This window comes from Sycon ciliatum, chromosome 1 (assembly GCF_964019385.1).
Source record: "Sycon ciliatum chromosome 1, ocSycCili1.1, whole genome shotgun sequence".
Taxonomy (NCBI): Eukaryota; Metazoa; Porifera; class Calcarea; order Leucosolenida; family Sycettidae; genus Sycon; species Sycon ciliatum.
This window is the reverse complement of record NC_088643.1, coordinates 7,199,771-7,220,305: the sequence shown is the minus strand read 5'-3', so window position 1 is coordinate 7,220,305 and position 20,535 is coordinate 7,199,771. Positions and strand designations below refer to the sequence as shown.

The following is a 20,535-nucleotide window of genomic DNA, read 5'->3' as shown; positions in this document are numbered from 1 at the left end:
ACAATGCGGATGTGGAGAGGAATAACGTAGAGCTGAAGGAGTGGGGAGGGGAGGGGGGGGTATTCACTTTGGTCAAAAAATGAAGCAAAATCCTGCATTTTGAGCGAAAAAAGGGACGTTCTGGGAACCCAGGAACCCATATGGGGCACGCGCCTGCCCCTCCCCCCCCCCCCCCCCCCTCGGTACGTAGATATGGTATTCAGGACTCACCTGAAGTACATGTAACGTTAGATCCGAGGAAGCCGCTGCTTCATACTAACTTTTTCTAAAGGTCATGTCTGCTGGTCTCTTATATCTGAAACATATTCAGCCATCAGGGATTAAGAACCGATTGGTCCACCTTTGCGATCCACCCACAAGCGCAGTACATGTAGCTATGAGCGTGTCGGTCTAGTCTTTCACTTTTTCAGTCGACCTATCCACCAGCTTGCTTGCTGATAACAATCATCATGATCATCTGGGGAGCTAGGTGTACGTGTATCCACCTAGTCCTTTCCGGTGTGCACATGATGCCTTGATGGTGACATGGTGCATGTAGTTGGAAAGTCGCGAGATCCAGACACTACACTACACTTCACGCGTAGATCTACGTACAGTACATGATCGGTGGGAGGAGGAGAGAAGCTGTCTGTGGCTTCCGCGGAAGACCGATGGCCATAATGTCCTTTCGCGCTTCGACTTCCTGGAAAGATGAAGTGTCGCTCTAACCCTGGGCTATGGCTATGTAGTAGACCTCCTAGTCTACGGACTGGTAGTGGTAGAGGTAAATCCGGAGTGATCAGGAATGTTTGTCCTAACCTGTAAAGCAAGCACTTCAATCTTCATGCACTCTGCGATCTGCGCGGTGTTGGTGCTGTCACTGACTAGTCACTGTGACAGCTCCCATTCAGCTAGCTAACCCAGTAGATCTACTAGATCTACAGCCAAGGCGACACTTGCTTATTTTTTGTAGTGTTAGTTTTGTAGTTTGTACAGTACAGATCAAGCTGTCCAAGTCATCCAACTCCAACAAAACATCTGATTTTCTATAATAACTACATAATCATTGCTGGTGTGACCGGCGTTAGCTTTCAAAGTTATCAAACCGGGCTCGTCAGTTACACTCGCTAACCTTGAACAATGGCTGCAGAACTGAAGGTAAGGATATCAAATACAAATGTACCATCTGAAACACCTGTCTGCCGGAAAAAGCCCACAACAAACTAAATATTGCCATTTGAATGTAGCCAGCGAGTGCGGAAAGCCTTGGTAGTGTGGAAATGACTAATATTTTGTTCCCATTTGTTTTCGTGCACGTGTGCTCTTGACTTTAGCCAACGAGCTGGAAGCTGACTGGAAACCCAGAGACGCCCAGAGAGGATCCTCACTGGATAAAACGGGTACAGTGCATTCACTTGTAGATGCAAACTTGGGGATGTCCTTACGTCCATGACGTAATGTGCACACAGATTGTATGTCCATGTCAATTCTGGGGGAATTTCTGGGAGAAGGGGGGGGGGGGGGGGGGGGCGGGGGGGGCTTTGGGGGGTAAGTTAAATTGTTATTCGTACATTGAAAGGTAACGATGATGTACAAATGATTGCAATATCAATGTTGGAATTTAAGAACTCCCAAAATGTGAAATTGTGTTTGATGGCTACAGCAGTGGCCGGTCATGGTGAAGTCTCCAGTCTAGTTTTGCATGCAGTGCCGGGGTCGAGCCGCGGATCCCGGACAGCCCTGCGGCACGTTTCCCGGAGACAATTAGCGTGCACTGCACGTGCCCTTGCCGCGTGCTGACAGAGTGCTGGCAAACGAGTCTACGCGAGCACAATTATTATGTGTGTTGTCGTCGTGTGTGTGTGTGTATACAGTCAACTTCGCTTATAACGACACTCGGCGGGGCATCAAAAAGGTGTCCTTATTCGCGAAGTGTCGTTATACCCGAAGTCTCATTATATGTATTCCAGTGGGATGGGACTTTGCTCTGGGCATGGAAATTCTGTTGTTATTCGCGAATTGTCGTTATATCCGCAGTCGTTATTCGCGAAGTTGACTGTATGTGTGTTATCGTCACTCGGTCTGTGTATTATCGTGCGTGTACAGACCGCAGCCCGGGCTCATCTACGAGCGGCTGGCTTCAAGGTAAGTCTATCATGGTAATCCAAAAATTGCACTCAACCAATTTACCTGTTGCATCCGACTGGACTGATCATGCTTGATCATACGTCAGTACAAGTACATCAGTGTAGCTCCTCAGAAAACAGCTCATTCTCAAAATACCCTTGCAATGCTGCGGAGTGTTGCTGGTGTCGTTACAGTGTTCACCTATACACACGATGTGTGCACGTGTGTATGTGTGTGTGTGGGAGGGGGGGGGGGGGTGTACATGGTACATGTCTGTGTGTATGTGTGTGAATGCTTGTGTGTGGGTGCATGTGCCTTGATGGATCCAATTTCCTCTGTCACATTGTATCAGGAGGAAGACTTCAAGAAGCCTGTGTTCACCATAGTCAACCCTTACAGCAATGCACTACCATGCAACAATCACTTCCAGTAAGGGACAATGCATATGAGTAGTTTGCCGGATCCATATCAGTAGCAATTCTATTGAGCCCGAGTTGAACTGAAGCATTTGTGTAATACTCTAGTCTCCACTTCGTATTTGTGCTAGAGCTAGCCTTCACTTCAGTCGGCAGCTATTGTGCCCTTTCTATTTTTATCCTAGTGGTAGAATGCAGCCTCGCTCTCTGTGAGGCCCATGTGCTATCTAGAGATCATTGAATCTGTCATGGAGACTCCTCAGTGGCAGGTGAAACCATGACCGCCGGAAGCAGTTTTTGATAGTACTCAGGCCACACCATAGCCTTAAAAAAATACTTTGTGTATGAGATAGCGGTTACACCTCAGTAGTGAAGACCCATTGGTGGTCAAACACAGTTGGTCTGGTGATGACCTGATCAACCGGACCGGTTCCGACGGGCCTGGAAATCCTTCGGTCAATCCTGGCAAAGGCTTTGGTGCTTGTGCCAAGCAGTGAACTGACCAGGCAGGGAAGTGCCATGAAGGCCTGTACACGTACGTCTATGAAGTTGTTTAGCACCAAGACTGTCTTGCTGAGGACGGTTTCTTTCTTGGTTGTGTGCTGCCTAGTCTTGCTGAACTGCAATTTCTATACAATTCGCTGCTGTGTGCCCCCACGTTGCAGTGAACTGGCAGACATCGTTGTGAAAGAACTTGAGAAGCTCGGCGGTATGTGATTCAAACTCGGCATTTAGCTGTAGGGAGGTGGTCTCAGAATGTCAGGGTGTCTGCAATGTGTCGTAGCTGGTATACAGTAAAACCTGTCAGGGTGACCACTCTAACAAGGCGACCACCTGTCCCAGAGGACCGCTACAACTAGGACCCAAGGGTGTTATTTCCAGTCTACCGTGGATAAGGAGACCACCTGCTAGCGGGGATCACATTCGGAAGGTCCCTTGCATGGCCGCCTTAGACAGGTTTCGCTGTACTGTTGTGTTCCTACTTCAAGTAGATACTAGATACAGTGAAACCTGTGTAAGACGACCGCTCAAGGGACCTTGAAAACGTGGTCTCTGTTACCAGGTGGTCTCCTTATCCAGGGTCGTTCGACTGGAAACAGGGTCTCTTGGTCCTGGTTTCAGTGGTCTTCCAGGACAGGTGGTCGCCTTATCCGAGTGGTCGCATTAACAGGTTTTACTGTACTGACCTATTCTGAATGCTGCATAGTGCCGATTTCTTGGGGCCCTGGGCGCATCGGTATTGTGTTTATTGGCTGATTGGATTGAACAGGACTGGCATGTCCCAATGTCATGTTGTCATTATAAATGATTACGAGATGGCTAACACGGAGAAATAATTAAAGTGAGTGAGTGAGCTGGACAGTAGTTCTCTGTGTGATTTGTGATATTTGGTCGCTTCCAGGGAAAGGATTTCTTTGCAACACCCCGGTTGTCAGTGATGGTGAGACAATGGTAAGGAAGATGTCATTATTTTGAAGAAGTTCTGATAGATGGCAGCATCTTCTCATTATGTTTTTATGAAAATGCCTGTTTTACATGTAGGGACAGATTGCATGTGTTTTGTTGTTACTGCTTTGGGTGATAGCAATGTTGTTTCCGGAATGAATGATGTAATGCTTGCTGCTCTTTTAAATGTAGCTTAATTAAGCTGAAGCTCGCTGTGTTGTTCACAGTTAGAGCACTCTGGCTTTGATGCTTTGAGCCGGTTTACAGATTCTATGTTCATGCAAAGAGAAAGGACCAGTAAGTTTCGAGTCATCTGTGTTCTAAGTTGACTAGACTTACTAGTACAGTCAGACCTCGCTTAACCGCACACATCCGTTTTCCACAAAAATATCCTGATAGGCGAGGGAACCGGATAATCGAACACACATACTGTATGTGTGCATGGCATATGCTGTAAATCGGTGACCAACAATTTTCTTCCGGATGGCGAGGGATCCGGATAAAAGAGGACCGGATAAGCGAGGTCTGACTGTACCTGGTAATTGCGATCGGTTCGGCCAGTCACTCTAAACTCCTCTGATGAAGCCTGACAGGATTGAAACAGCTAGCTGTGCGGAAAATGCCCGGAGTACATTGTGTCTGTGTGTTGGTTTTGCTCATAGGGCTCCAATGGTATGAAGTACTCGCTGATATCACGTGACCTGATTGCCGACTGCGGTGAACTCATGCACCAAGCATATGCTGCAGTAAGTAGTATGTCGTTGTGTATAATATCTGTATCAGCATGGCGATGATGTCATCGCTGGTTGCAGTCACACAATGCAGTGCTGCATGAGTGCATGTGTACTGGCATGATGATGTTATCATCACTGCTCGTAGTACTGCTCGTGAACTGGCATAGTGATGATGTCATCACTGGTCGCAGTACTGTGTGTGTACTGGCATGATGATGTCATCACTGGTCGCAGTACTGCTTGTGTCGATGACATCATTCACAATACAGTGGAAGTCACTTAGTGCGTACTCTGATAAGACATTCTCTTCCTTAGGGGCCGTCCGGGGTTACCGATTGTTTTTACTAAACGAAAAGTTTTAGTATTTTTCAGCCCCCACCCACCCACCTTCTCTGCAGGTAAAACGAATTCCAATAAAATATTGATGTCATTTTTCGACACCCAGAAGTAACTGGACATTCTCCATCCGCATTCAATCATTATTTTCAAAACGAAACTCCATCGAACCCACCCACCCCCAAACGAAAACTTTTCGTTTTTTGAAAATATTATTGGTAACATTGGACGGCCCCTTACACTGTTGTACGGGTTTTGTGAAAAAGGAGTTCAATGGTTGCAGAGTGACACATTGTAACAATTAACCCTAATTAGGAGGCTGATGATTGCAGAGTGATTGGGAAAGAGCAGATCTGCATACGATGTGGCTAATGGAAAGGTAATGATTACCCTTAGTCAATTCAGGCTCTAATTATGATGAAACCTCTTGTTTCCGCATGAGTTCGACATAGTGAGGCCGCTGGCTAATGAGGGGAAATCCCAATTGGCAATATTGCTCATGTCTGTGCCTCAATACAGTATTGCCAGTGTAAATGACAGTTGGCGAGTGTTGGATTTTCTTTGCCTTATTTGGGTGCTGCACAGGACAGCATCATTGCTCTGGGAGGATGTGATAAAACAGGTGAGAGGGTCTACAAGCCATGATGTCTTGCATTTATGGATTATCGCAGTTTGTATGCATACAGAGGTCTGTGTGGTTGATTAAAAATGGAAGCCATGGAGTGCCATAGCCAGGAACCTAGTGATAACTCACTCTTCCACAATGGCACTCACTTAAACCACACACACACACACACACACACACACACACACACACACACACACACACACACACACACACACACACACACACACAGACTGTGGCAGCTAGTTTCATGTAGTTTGGACTGAATGGCTTGCCGGGCACAACATTGCAGTAAGCTATCCGAACGATCATACAAGATCGTAGCTTGTCGGACTCATGCTTCGTAGCTGTACTCGAAGTACAAGTAGCGATGTTGCGGTCTTTGGAGGCTCGTCTGCCTCCTTAGAAGCTGCCCTCTCCGTCTCTCTCTCTCGCCACCACCACCACCACCACCACCACCACCACCACCACCACCACCACCACCACTACCACCTCCACCACCACCACCATCACCATCACCATCACCATCACTGACTTAACTTAATCTTTATAGTCAGGACTGTTCTGTTAGGTTACTGGTATTGTACCGTGTGACGCTATGCAATTCAGTCGGCCAATGCATTCTTATACGGCCACACACTCTTGCACATCATCTACCTGCGCATGGTCCACGTGGTCAAGCATCATCCCTGTGCAGTCTGGATGTGTTTGGTTGCTTTTGTCTGTGTGACTTGCATCGTAGTGCCTGGTGTTCTCATGCCGCTGGCAAGGTTGAACACGGTGAGTTGAAGGGTACTGTCGTTATAATTCGTGATCTCAGTATTCCTTTAGTGGCACTTGTTGCGGTATGCTGCACTGTTTAATCATATACGTACACACGAAACATCCAGCATGCCTTCCAATCCCACACATGCAATCGCACATTGAAATAATTATGCTTGTAAGCACCCCCCAACACACACACACACACACACACACACACACACACACACACACACACACACACACACACACACACGTGCACAGAGCTTGTATACATTTTCTTCTATTTTGTTGTGCTCACGTGCTTTCAGCCTGGTATCAGTCTGTATGGTGGCACCATCTTGCCTGGCAAGTGTGATGGACATGAGCATCTAGATGCATGCTCTGTCATGGAGGTATGACCCATCATGTGTAGCCAGTGTTACCATGGTTACCCGCCATCTTCTTTCGAGCTACGAGTACTGAACTGTGGCATGTTCTAGGGTGCATTGTTATTTATGCAAATAACGCTGAGTAATTGCACGATGCCGGTATAAGCTAAGATTGGTAGCACCAGGTGTATGCCGCACCTAAGTCTGCACGAGATGGGTTAATTGTGCCCGCCAATATGTTGCTTTCAAGGACTAAACCACTTTTAGCTGCATCCACGTCACTTGCATGCAGGTCATAGGTTTCTTCTACGGGACTTTAGCTTACACTGTATGTGCTTATTATTTCCACTCTCCCTTAAATGGGACCATCCTGGTATAGGATCATTAGAATTCAGATCATCCATTTAAAAGTTCAGAATCAAAACCCATCACTCTATCACCCTTATAGGTCCACTGGCTGTGCCATCGTTTGCTTGCTGCTGGCAGGCCATAGGATCGTACGGTGCCGGCATCATGGACATTGAGGAGCTGCACAAGATCGAGTGTGGATCCTTGCCAGGCTCTGGCGCCTGTGGTGAGTCACCAGAGTGGGATAAGAGCCCCCCCCCCCCCCCCCCCACACACACACATACATACATACATACACCCCATCACCCCCACACCCCATCACCCCCCCCCCCCCCCCTCCCCTCACCCTATCACCCACACACCCCATCACCCCCTCCCCTCACCCCCTCTCTCACCCCATCACCCTCACCCCCGTCAGTTTTGCACTTTGGGTCGGATTTCGGTGAGCGCAACTGTACTACTGGAGAGGTGTAGTGGCTTGTTCAATGCTACTCACATGCTGTGCTGTGTTTCAATGTGTTGTTGACTTTTTAGGTGGTATGTACACGGCCAACACCATGTCGTCGGCTGTGGAAGCTCTCGGAATGGCGCTGCCTGGTACGTCAGTGTAATTGCCATGCATTGTGTTGCAAAAGAAAGATCTACGAGCGGGATTGGAACCTAGCACCTACGTCTTTCCGGGACGTTACCCTACTCATAGGCTACCGGGTCACACACAAACCTGTGGCTCCGGCCTTCTTGCTACAACTGCAATCCGACTGTATGCTGCACCGGTCTATCAAAGGGAGTGGTTGCGATGGATACCCATGCACGCCCGGTGGAACCGATCCCGCTGGTCGGGCCATGCAAGGCCGGACCAGCTCTTTGACCACCAGCAGCAACGTGTGTTTACTGCTGAGGAGGTCATGTGCACCCGCCATATCCTACTCAAAGTGCAGTGCTGGCAACTGAAATCCAACCCCTTAGCGATGCGTTCACATTCTAGCGGTCTCTATTTCGTAGTTTTACCATCCCGTGTTGGGTCTTTGCGATGTGAGCGCACCGCTAATGGGCTGGATTTCAGTTACCAGCACTGTACATATATGAAAGGCTATGGCAGGGCCGGGCCAATCAAAACCTGCTTGTGCTGATTCTGATACCACTGTACATGTACTAATAATAATAATAATAATAATTCGCGGGATTCGCGTTGGCATCGCTTGAATGTTCAGAAACACACAGACTAGCCTTCGCTTCCGCAGGCCACCACTGTGCCTATGCCTTGTACACCTTAGTGGCGAATGCAGACCTCACAAGTGAGTCAGGGGAGTGGGTCAAATGCCCATCGGTTACTGGTGAGGGTAAGCTATATCCATTGTCCATGTGTTGTGTTCCCGGCTTTCAGGCACAGCTTCATCTCCTGCAGTCACACCAGGCAATGTGGTAGGTTGAGCATATCACCAGAGCACTCTGCTGAGTGCTGACTATTGTCATCAAGTTGATAATGGAGTACAACACTATCGTTACCGGCGGTGCACTTGTTCTGTGTGCCTGCAAGGAGTCTGAGGTTCGCGTGGAAACTTCAACAATTCACACTTTTGAAGGACACAACTGTATGTCCCTTTTACAATTTGTTTGAACAATCATACTACATGTATCTGCTAGAATAATAGCATGCAAGAGTAGATAAATAATAGCATGCAAGAGTAGATAAATAATAGCATGCAAGAGTAGATAAATAATAGCATGCAAGAGTAGATAAACAAGAGTGTGCAACTCCGGATCTCTTCTGCACAATCTGCAGATACCCCTGCCCGCGGCGGTATTTTTTGTTGACATCACCTTTTTTTCGGAGAACGCGCATTTTGCTGCAGAACAGTGTGAGAGCACGTGCTAGGCACCGACCTTGTAATGTAAAGCCCGGCCAAGTGCACAAGGCAAAACTTTCCAAAAGACTCGCAGCGCGTGCGTCGTAGAAAAGATTACGTCAACAAAGAATTCCGCCGCGGGCCAACCCATCCCGGAGTTGCACACTCTTGTTTATCTACTCTTGATAATAGGCTGTGGAACTAATTAACAACTTACCACAGGGATGCCGTGTGAGTGATGATAGACTTGATTGCTAGGTGTCATGCTTAGATCGAAGGAGAATAGAATGAGTGTCATGTTGTGTGCAAGTGCCAGGAGATACTTCAGTAATAACCGCTGTCATGAAGGATACATGCCTTGTTGGGCCGCACCAGCACGTTGTGCGGATGTGGATTTGGCGGAATAAAGTTGCATTGTTATTTCTGCTCTCGTTTGCCCGACAGGTGACGGAAAAGAAGAAGGAGCAATGTCGTCAGGTGGCTGCCATGGCAATGGAGAACCTCAAGGCCGGTGTCAAGACCCGCGATATCATGACAAAGAAGGTTAGTAATGATTAGTCATGTGCCTTCGGCATAGAGTTGTGTTTCAGAGGTGTAGCGACAGATCCCGACGTGGTCAGACCACTTTTCAGACCAACGGCCTTTTTTCTTCTTTTTATCTGATGGCTCAGCGTTCATCTGCCCAGTGCAGGATGCTACTATAGTTCATTTAGTTATGCTCATTATGTCCTATTCCTGCAATGCAGATACATATGCTGTACGGTACATGATGATTGTACAGCTGTGGCGAGTGAAATCCAACCTTGTGGATCTAACAGGTGTGTTGGCTGCACATCCCTAGCACTGCGGTCAGTGCAGTGAATGCACATCTCCGGTGTTCATGGTGCTGGATTTCATTTGCCACCACTGTACTGTAGTATCCTTCTGGAATTATTTGTACCATATTAGTCTGTGATGTAAATTTAAATTTGAATCGCAGTTGTAGCGACCTCGCTGCATGACGTCAGCTCCCTCACCAGATATACGCATGCGCATGACACATTTCTTCCTCTTTGTTCTAAATAAAACAACAACTATTAGACAAAGTTGCCCTCTCCTCGGAGTTGTAATTTATTAGGCCCCAGGGTGGTATGTCCCGGGATTCATCTGTCTCCCCGTGAACAGATACGACCTCTGCCATCTTGGGTGCCTAAATTGGTGACCCCTGACGCTGCGCTCGCGGAGTATTTGTATACAGTAGTTTTTGACTTTCCGGATTTGGGAATTTGTGGTGCCTCTCGCCGCCCACCCGCCCTCGGCACACCTGGAGCTGCTGCGAACTACGCCCTCCTGCCGCCGCCATCCGTCGTCATGCTGCTTCCGCCCGTTAGCCTGCCAGCCATCACTGGTTTTCGCCGCAGTCCGTTCCTGCGTGCACCGCATTCTGGCTGCCTGTCAATCACCGGCTGTTGACATTAAACTTGAGCCTCAACATCCGCACCTCACCGCCTGGACTTGGAGCAGCTGTGGAGCAACCACCGTCCAGTGTGCGCCGGCCACAAGCTGGAGCTTGGCCCCCTCCCACCCGCAAAGCCTCCCCAGTCGTGGAGCCAGCACTGCTGCTACTACTACAAAATTGTTTTGCTGTCATTTTCCGTACCTGGATTGGCTGCCGACTACCCAGTCGCCGCCTCGCCACAATGCTATACACGGCTACATGGGCTGTTCATCGGCAAGTTTCCCCGCAACTGATTACTGCGCGTCTTTGCCTCTGCCTTCACAGTTTGCATACAGTTTTTTTCTCTCTCTTTCTGCCTCTGACATGCTCTCCACCTCTGTCACGTTAATCCACCTCTGACATGTTAACCCGCCTCTGTCACGCATCTCTTTTCGCTTCCTGCATTTTTCCCTCTGTTTCGGCCTTTGTTAGCCTCGTTAACAAACATTGGGTACGCCACATGCAGCGCTCTTGCTATTTCCTTGTTTTTTCTCTGTCGTTCTCTGCGCTCCGCTTGTTCTCTGGTGGGGGAGTACTGTAGCGACCTCGCTGCATGACGTCAGCTCCCTCACCAGATATACGCATGCGCATGACACATTTCTTCCTCTTTGTTCTAAATAAAACAACAACTATTAGACAAAGTTGCCCTCTCCTCGGAGTTGTAATTTATTAGGCCCCAGGGTGGTATGTCCCGGGATTCATCTGTCTCCCCCGTGAACAGATACGACCTCTGCCATCCTGGGTGCCTAAACAGTGAAGAGACCGTTTTTGGAGTTTAGAGAGTTGAGAAGTGAAGTTTCCTAAATGCTACATTGGAGTGTGCGGACAATTAGAAAAATATGAGTCTGTCTCATGAAGGTCTCCCTGGCGCTGTGTCTCATATTTGTTCTTTCTGTGCAGGCATTTGAGAATGCGGTCACCGTCCTGTATGCTCTCGGCGGATCAACGAATGGAGTGCTGCACTTGCTTGCACTAGCTCATGAGTAGGTAACCGATGGGGTCTCTCCTTGCTGGTCACATGACAAGTCATAATATTATGACAAGTCACAGGCATGATTGATACCAGGGAGTAGTAAATTACCGGCACTGTACTGGTATTTTACTACTCCCTGATTGATACAGTGAATCTTCGGTTTACTTGTCAGTATACGTGAAGCGTACCTCCAAGGGCCACAAATGCCCAAAACAATCAGTATGCTATAGGTGATGTGCTGTATATCTGAAGGTCATACGACGTGTTGCTGTCTCTCAGTTGCTGTTTCAGTCGCCATCGTGTCACCATGGCAAAATCAAAGCACACTTTGTTGACGAGTCACTAAACCTCTTTTACGCATTACACAATTCGGAAAAACGAAATCAATTTTGTTTCGTGTCCGAGTTCACAGCGAGTCACTTAGCTTCCCTAATGTTCATTTCCGGCCAAGTATCCCATTTGGCGCACTACCTGAATCCCGGTGCTACGGCCCTTTTATGTAATGTCTCACTTCTTGTGTTGTCGTTGACATATGCAGAGCTGATGTTGATTTTAAGATTGAAGAGTTCAACACCATCGGCAGCCGTACTCCTCTGCTGTCCAACCTGCAGCCTCATGGCAAGGTCAGTAGAATCAAGAAGACACTATTATACAGTGCTGCACATTGAAATCCAGTCGTGTCACTCAAGTTTGCGGCGCCTTGCATCATGTCGCAGCCCAGTGTGTTCGCAGGCGTGTGGCTGTGCAACGCCCGGCACGTACTTGAGTAGCGTGACTGGATTTCATTGAGCAGCACTGTAGCTGCGCTTGTCTGCTAAGACGATTTTTGCAGTATGTGCACGCATTCGACCATATATTAGGAACACGGATGAATGTTTAAATCTTTCCTTCGTGTTCCTTTCGTTTGGTTGAATGCGTGAACATACTGTTGTACCGCCGCTATGAACATACTGTTGTACCGCCGCTATGAACATACTGTTGTACCGCCGCTATGAACATACTGTTGTACCGCCGCTATGAACATACTGTTGTACCACTGCTATCAGCATCACGGTCTATGTGTCTGCTGGCGCCGATGTCACCATTGTCGTTTGCTGCTGTGCCACCGCTATTTATAGCATCGTTAGCAAATGTGTGTGTGTGTGTGTTTGTGCGTATATCCTCATTGTCATCTTTGCTGCTGCACCACTCCTATCGGCATCATTGGCGATGTTTGTGTTTGTGTCGATATCACCACTGTCGTCTTTGCTGTCGTCTCTGCAGTACCACATGAAGGACCTTGATGACATCGGTGGCTTGCCGGTAGGTGTCTAAAGCATGCTATCACGGCGGCGTGGTTCAGTGTAGATGGGTGTGGGTGGGTATGTGTTGGTATGTGGGCGGCTGTAGGTATATGTGTGTGTGGGGGGGGGGGGGGTTGGACACGGGCATACCAGTGTACTTGTATTTGCTGTAACGTTGTGACAAAATAACACATTGCGTTATGTTGCGCTGTGATGCTCCATGAAGCTGTTGTGTTTTTGAAATGTCTCTATTAATCTGTGCTTTGATCTTTTCGGTAACTATTACTTGTAGGGGTATTCATACGGATGCGGAAAAGTTACTTTGACTGATTCAAGTGAACTGTGCAAGCTATTTACCTATAATTGTGATACTGTAGGTTGTGATGCGTGAGCTGCTGGAGGCTGGCTTGATCCATGGTGACTGTATGACAGTGAACGGGAAGACTATGGCAGAGAACGTGCGCAATGCTCCCAGACTGGCAGACCTCAAGCAGGTGAGCTATACGACCATGCTGCGGGGTGCTCTGCTAACATTATGTTGTAACTACCATTTCCCTGCTGTAGCCTATTTGCTTTCGGGACGGGGAGCATTCTAGAAACTGACAAGATCTTTCGATGACACTCTTTGCAATTCCATGTCGCCGCCACTTTGCTAGTGCCGGTAGCCGGTCACACTCAAAAACATGGGGACAACCTCTCACCCCACTTAGTAAATCTGTTCTGGTTCATCGTAGTAACTGTTAACTAGGGGAACCCTGGCACAAGTCATTCATTTCTTCGACTGACTGATGTTGTGGTTTAGATACAGCTCCACAGAGCATTTAGCTGTCTTGCTGTACGATACCAGTGTGGTGTGCTGTGACAAAGTGGTGCTTGCCAATTTTTTCTTCTTTTCTTGTGTTGGTGGCGATCGATTGCTAGGATGTGATCAATCCGATAAGCAAACCGTTTGCCCCGGCTGGCCGTCACATCATCATCTTGAAGGTGATTTGTTCTTAACATGCTGGTGCTGCTGGTGGTGCAGCGCTGTGTGGCATACTTGATTGTGAAACATAGTGGGAACTACAGTGGTGATAGCTGAAATCCAACCCTGCTCAGCCTCCTAAGCTGAGATCCAGATGTTGGATTTATATTTTAGAAAGGCACATGGAGGCACAGTGATGCCGAGTGAAATCCAACCCCTACAAGCTTGCCAAACTGATATCCAGGTGTTGGATTTCACTTGGTGCCACGTCCCTGTAGTAAGCATTTGTATTCAATGTAGTGGTATGTTCTGGGCCGGTGGAGGGGAGGGGTGGGTGGGGGGTGGAGATAGTGTATGTGCCACTGTGCTCTGCTCGTTGTCAAGCATCCCGAACGATTGTCCAAAATGCTCTGCCAACCGTTGTGATGTGAGTGATGCCAGTGCTCTGTGTGTTGTTGTTACCTTTTTGAACGCACATTCACAGTGCCATACTGGCCAGCGGAGAGGCAATCAAGTTCTGCCCGCATGTGTTTCCTTCAGTGCCATTGGTATAACATGCCGTCGGTGCTGCTACTACAAGCAGACCGGCAGATTATTGTATTAAAAGGGATCATTTGTGTTGCAGTTGCAAATCATGTTCATGTTTTCTTTGTGTGTGTGTGTGTGTGTGTGTGTGTGTGTGTGTGTGTGTGTGTGTGTGTGTGTGTGTGTGTGTGTGTGTGTGTGTGTGTGTATGTCTGTCTGTGTGTGTATGTGTGTGTATGTCTGTCTGTATGTGTCTGTATGTGTCTGTATGTGTCTGTGTGTGTCTGTGTGCATGCAGGGAAGCCTTGCACCAGACAGTGCTGTGCTGAAGATCAGTGGAAAGCAGATCGAGCACTTCACCGGGAAGGTGTGTACTTTGCCGCTATACCCCTGCCTCCTCTTGCATTCTCAAGCTGCTGCCTCCTGTCTGTTTACTGCTGGTATGCGTATGGGACCGATCAGACCGGTGTCACTTACAACAACATAGCCTGAAGCTATGCACCCTCTACCATCTACTCTCCTAAGCTAGGCATTACTACGCCACACTGATCTTTACTGCTGAAACTTGTAGTCACTCCAAGTAGGTAGCCTCTCTCTAATACTAGTAATAGAGAGGTTAAGATGCAGGTTATTTCCGACGTGACGTCAAATTTGGCGTAAAACTCCAAATTTCGACGCGAGCTGCAGGTCACTCGCGTTGTTTTCGACGCGCGAGCCGAATAACGCGAACTGAACTTTCGCGTCACGTCAGAAATAACGTGCATCTTAACCTCTCTATTGTAGACAATCGACCTCTGTTATTCGGGATTCACCCGTATTTTGTACTGATAGGTGCTCCAGTACAGTTGATGACAAACGTTCAGTTTTGTCTGGGTATGATTTTGTTCTGCTTGGCTGCAGGCGGTGGTGTTTGACGGAGAGCAGAAGGCGTTCGATGCCATCATGCAGGGGCAGGTAGGGTGGAGTGTGCATTCTCAGTGGCAATGCTACTATCTTACAAGTGTGGTAATTGAACTGCTCGGTAGGACCTATAACAACAACGGCCATGATAATTACTTTGAACCGAACTGAATAAGGGATGTGGTAGGGATGATACAGAAGTCATTGGTAAGGTAGGAAAACTAAAATGATTTGAGTTCTGATCCTTTAGAGTAGGACAGTTCAAGAAACAAGGTAGTCACTATCCACACTATACACTGCGCAGAGTTGAACATGTTAGCAACCAGTTAGTCAGTCTTGTGCATCATCCAGATGATCGCATATCAACACTCTTGTCCGCAGTGTTGAGGTTCAACTTGTAACATGCAGAATAGTCACAGTTTTCCTACCTTACCAATGACTTCTATATCATCCCTACCACATCCCTTATTCAGTTCGGTTCAAAGTAATTGTCGTGGCTGCTGTTACAGCTCATACTGAACAGTTCAATTACCACACTTGTAAGATGCTAGCATTGCCAGGATTGCCTGGAACTCAATGCGTGGTGAAAGCTGCCACAAGGACTGCTTTGACACTGCGGCAACCTGTCCCAGAGGACCGGAGCTTGAACCATAACCCAAGGGTGAAATGTTCTTGTCCTTTGAATCTGGATTATGGTTGTTCTAGACATTGCTAGGCTTAGCAAGTTCAGCTCACTTTACTTGAGGAAGGCCTCTAACCAGGACTGAAGTGGCAGGAATGAGCGGTTTCAGTACAGGGCCATTATACTCGTAGCATCGGGATTTCAGGCGATCCGGCCAAATGGGATACTTGACCGGAAATTAACATTTTTGACAAAAAAACATCCGTTTTGCACGAATTGGGTGGGTAAACGTTTTTCGAAAGACCCGCACTGGCCGGTCAGGCCATGGTCGGACCGGCCGGGCCAGGTGCTACGGCCCTGCAGTATGCAGTATATTTGGAAGGCGTACTTCAAGTCAGTAACAACTTGTAAATAATCCTGTTATCTTCACACCTACTAGTAGTAACCTTTTCACTGCACACATTCAACCTCACGAGTGGAGACACCTTGCGAGTAACGGCATGCACTTTTCTCACGCCTTATCGAAGGTTGTTAATCGCAACGTTGATCAGGGGTGTATCATGTGTTGGATAGAGTGGTGATCTGGTCAGACTGAAGAACTGACTGATATGCATGCAAGCAAAGATCTGTTATGGATTGGTATGATCTGCCTACAGCTGAAGCCCGGCCATGTGTTGGTGATACGCTACGAGGGTCCGAAAGGAAGGTAAGCACACAGCTATTCGGTGCAAATCAACATTATAATAGACTTAGTCAGTCCGGCTTGTCAGCTTTGGCCATGACTTGAAATGGTGAACGTTAGCTTGTATGTTCAGTTCATTTCAGTTCATCTTCCTCATTATCTGCTCGAGTCAGCATCTCATCAAAGAAGTGAGGTTTAAGAAATGAATCAGTATTACAGTATGCGTTTTGCCTCCAGCTACTTAGTTTGCTAGCTACATGTAAGTATACCCTCCACGGTCAACATTTAATTTAATCAAGTTTTGGTGACTGTACCCATTCCTTGCAGACAACTTGTGGCCCTGCTGGAAAAATGGCAAAAGTCTGAGGCACTATCTGGCCGTTTCAAGTGGGCATATCATCTCCTGTTAACCCTTTTGATGCATGTGCGTGTATACGTGTCTTCATGCCTGCATGTGTGTGTGTGTGTGTCCGTATGTATATTACATGTATGTGTGTTCATGTGTATGTCCGTGAACATGTTTGTGTGCTGGCGTACAGTCCCGGCATGCCCGAAATGCTGAGTCCGGGTGCAGCGCTGGTCGGTGCTGGTCTTGGTAACTCGGTGGCGCTAGTCACCGATGGCCGCTTCAGCGGTGCTTCACACGGTACGTGCAGCATGAATAACTCACTGCAGCCCAGTCAGGGCTATAGCATCCAGCCCCCCCCCCCCCCCCCTGTCGTGCACACGCACGTGTCCCAGGTCGTCAGACTAACACACGGGGAGAGCCCTTTCCTGATCGGATCCCCCCCCCCCCCCCCCCCCCCCGTACTGCCATGGCCGGAGAAAGTTGACCCGCTCTATTCGTCCAAACAGCTAGGTTTCTTTGAGGCTTGAGATGCAATGAAGCCGAGACCGGCGGTCTGTCAGCTGAGCTGGGTGCACCCCGCTGGCACAGCCGCCATGGCTCATGGTGGCCCCTGCCATTTTGTGTCTCTTCTCTTTCCTGCCTGATGTCAAATTCTCCCTTGGTAGGGGTGTGTTCAATGTAAAAAAAAGTCGAAAAGTGCATAGTCAGCCTTGGTCTCTAAAGGCAGGTCTCAGTGGTCATCACCGGCTGTACATGCATCATTGTCATGCTCCTGTGTGCTTCTTTGCAATCCGCTATTATGTTGTGGATAACAAAAAATTAAAAGATATGTATCCACGACAGTCATAACTTTGCTGCGAACAAACATGTGACGACCCTCGGTTATTTTGTTTTCGACCCTCTTTGAAGTTGCACATTGTACTGTTGACGCAATGAACTAAAATCAATCAAAAACAAACAAACAAACAAACAACATATAGCTGGGTGGTTGGAGCATCGCTGACCTCAAGCGGGGGTCCCTGGTTCGAGTAATGGAAAAGTCTGAAGAAGAAAAAATGACTGTCGCCACACAGTCAATTTTTCTTCAGATTTTTCCCATTTGCATCTTTCCGGCCTCGAACTGATGAAAACAAACATTGTGTGTTCCGCCACTGTTCGTTTTGCAGGTATCATGCTTGGTCACATTACGCCGGAGGCACGTGACGGCGGCCCCATCGCACTGGTGCAGGACGGCGATGAGATCCACATCGACGTGCTCAAGAAGACGGTTGACTTGGTAAGCAAGTAGGCCGGGTTCGAGGCGTTTTCAACACCTTACACTTGTATCGGGTGTGGTATACACGTTGTTGGCTACGTACATCTCATCAATTATTTTCTTGTCCTCTATCCTAGTCCAAATTCTGCCTTGCCCATGCATGACTCTCATGAAATGCCCGTACTAAATAGTCTATAGAACAAGAATATTGGATATCATACTTCTCTCATCAACTATGATAATACCCATTTCATACCCCCCCCCCCTTCATAAAATTAATACCTACTGTTTTCTTTCCTTTCATTTCATCTTCTTTTCCGTTCCTTTCTTCTTCATACAAATTTTAAACATTTTCATCATATTGTGAGAGCCGTGGGCCAATAGCCCCGGTGAGAAGGCAGTCTTGCCTGTTCATATGGTGAAGTAAAATAAAGAAACAACAACAACAACAACATCCTCCACTGATATTGTTGAATTCAAAGGTCAACCGGTTAAATCATGTGCTGCAGGGTTATGACGGTATTGTTACTTATGTACCTGTCTCTGGCAACGCTGCGTGTCGGTCTGTACATGGCGCAATACCGGTGCTGTGTTTACTCTGTGTGTGTTGAATCCAGGTCGTACCCGAGTCCGTGCTGGCCGAGCGGCGCGCGCAATGGCAAGCACCGGCGGACAACCTCCGCGGCCTGCTGGCCAAGTACCGGCGTAACGTGTCCAGCGCTCACCGAGGTGCCACCACGTACTGAACAACGGTTTGATCTCCCGCAGAAGGTTGTGTGTGCTGTATAGAGATCGACGTGTACGTTTTGACAGTTTACACGCCGTCTGTAGCTGGGAGTGGTAGAATACTACTACCTAGTAGTAAAAATACTACTCCCTGGTCTGTAGTGTCTTTATTATTATTATTATTAGACACAATCTCATAGCATGTGACAAGCATAGCTAATGCAGGGACAGAATCCCCGGAGACAAGGGCGTTGAGCCAGCCACGGCAATAGTAAGCTAGGAAAACAAAGCAAATATGAATTAGAGCAGAAAATGAATGGAAAATTACAAAGAAAAACGATTAACGGAAGTGAGCACTATCAAAATTCGTGCATCACCCAGGTATTCGAGAATGTTCTTCGATGATAATTATTGCGTCTAGTTCAGTTGTGATAGTAGATCTTTAAACTGACCAATAGAAGAACAAGTTTTCAGACCGTATGGTAATGATAACCAATGAGAGTAGCCGGAAAACAAAGGGGACTTTAGATACTGGGCTGACTTAACAAGAGGCAGGATGAGCGCGTTACGGGTTGAGCTTGTCGAAAACCAATTGTACTTCATCATGTGTGAAGGGGTTTTATGAAGAAATATTTTATGAACCAGTGTACAGAGATGGTGCTTATGACGAACGGAGAGAGGAGAAGTGTGTGCAAGTCGATAAAGGGCATCCGAAGGAAAACATCGATCCTTGTTGTAAAGAATTTTAAGTATAAATCTATGGTGGACTTCTAATTGGTTCAGAGTTGTGTCAGAAAGGCCACACCAAGCGGTATCGCAATAGTCGAATATAGGGAGAATATAGCACTGATAAAATAATAGTTTACACTGGATGGGCAAATGAGTGCAATGTGGTTGTAGTACCCCTAATGCTGAACTGGTTCGCTTGCATACACAGTTGACATGTGCAGCCCAAGAGAGTTTGCAGTCAAACATCACACCGAGATGTTTGTGCTGAGTAACAACACGGATAGGCATAGTCGAGTCAGGGAAGTATAATGGTTGATCAGGAGGGGATGAAGAAATATACATGGCTTCTGTTTTGTCTAAATTGGGCTGGAGTTTCCACGTTTGCATCCACATGACAGTGCTGTTGATGCGATGCTGCATGGTAAGGAGTAATTGTGCAGGGGAGGAATCAGAACAGATAAGGCCAGTGTCATCCGCATACAAACTAACATCGGGGACAACTGAAGGTAGGTCATTAACGTAAAGCAAGAATAACAAAGGACCCAGAATGGAACCTTGGGGCACTCCAGACGTTACAGGGAGGGGATCAGACAAGAAATAAGACAAGCGAACAGCCTGAGAACGAGCAGACAGATACGAGGATATCCAACGCAAGGCAGCATCCTCCACCCGGAAGGTGACCTCCAACTTGGCAAGTAAGCCACGATGCCAAACGGTGTCGAATGCCTTAGCCAAGTCGAAAAACACCATTCCCACATGCTCCCCACAGTTCCTCTTTGTCGCTATGTCTTGGACAAGTCGAGTCACCTGGTATTGAGTTGAGTCACCACGGCAGAATCCCGACTGAGCTGGTGAGAGAGCCGGAGCGATGTGCAGGTAGAGGGAATCGAACACAATACGCTCACAAAGTTTGGAAACTGTGCGCAGCAGAGAGATGGGGCGGTAGTTTGCCGGGCAAGCACGGGAGCCTTTATTCTTGTAAAGCGGTGTCACGATGGCGGATTTCCAATCCTGTGGGAATGTACCAGTTCGAAATGACATATTAAAAATAATGGCGAG

The 20,535-nt window shown here is 47.6% G+C and overlaps 1 protein-coding gene across 1 annotated transcript; it reads left to right on the top strand.

The window, feature by feature from the left end:
* Positions 1-850: 850 nt before the first annotated feature.
* Positions 851-18,838, top strand: LOC135811753 (dihydroxy-acid dehydratase 2-like). Its single transcript, XM_065324999.1, has 25 exons — positions 851-1,137; positions 1,314-1,379; positions 2,086-2,124; positions 2,459-2,535; positions 3,188-3,231; positions 3,925-3,974; positions 4,631-4,714; positions 5,624-5,660; positions 6,406-6,443; positions 6,737-6,820; positions 7,283-7,370; positions 7,679-7,741; positions 8,529-8,566; positions 9,436-9,534; positions 11,369-11,451; positions 11,980-12,064; positions 12,705-12,743; positions 13,102-13,218; positions 13,646-13,708; positions 14,512-14,580; positions 15,114-15,167; positions 16,392-16,441; positions 16,957-17,063; positions 17,933-18,042; positions 18,639-18,838. Exons 1-25 carry the CDS (start codon positions 1,120-1,122, stop codon positions 18,765-18,767), a joined length of 1,731 nt encoding a protein of 576 aa, XP_065181071.1. The 5' UTR covers positions 851-1,119; the 3' UTR covers positions 18,768-18,838.
* The last annotated feature ends 1,697 nt before the right edge of the window (positions 18,839-20,535 follow it).

What these genes read in the sequence shown, in the direction of transcription:
- LOC135811753 (XM_065324999.1), top strand. An exon ending in TGCACCAAGCATATGCTGCA is followed by an intron (nt 4,715 to 5,623) that starts GTAAGTAGTATG and finishes GGTGCTGCACAG; the next exon opens with GACAGCATCATTGCTCTGGG. An exon ending in ACCTGCAGCCTCATGGCAAG is followed by an intron (nt 12,065 to 12,704) that starts GTCAGTAGAATC and finishes TCGTCTCTGCAG; the next exon opens with TACCACATGAAGGACCTTGA.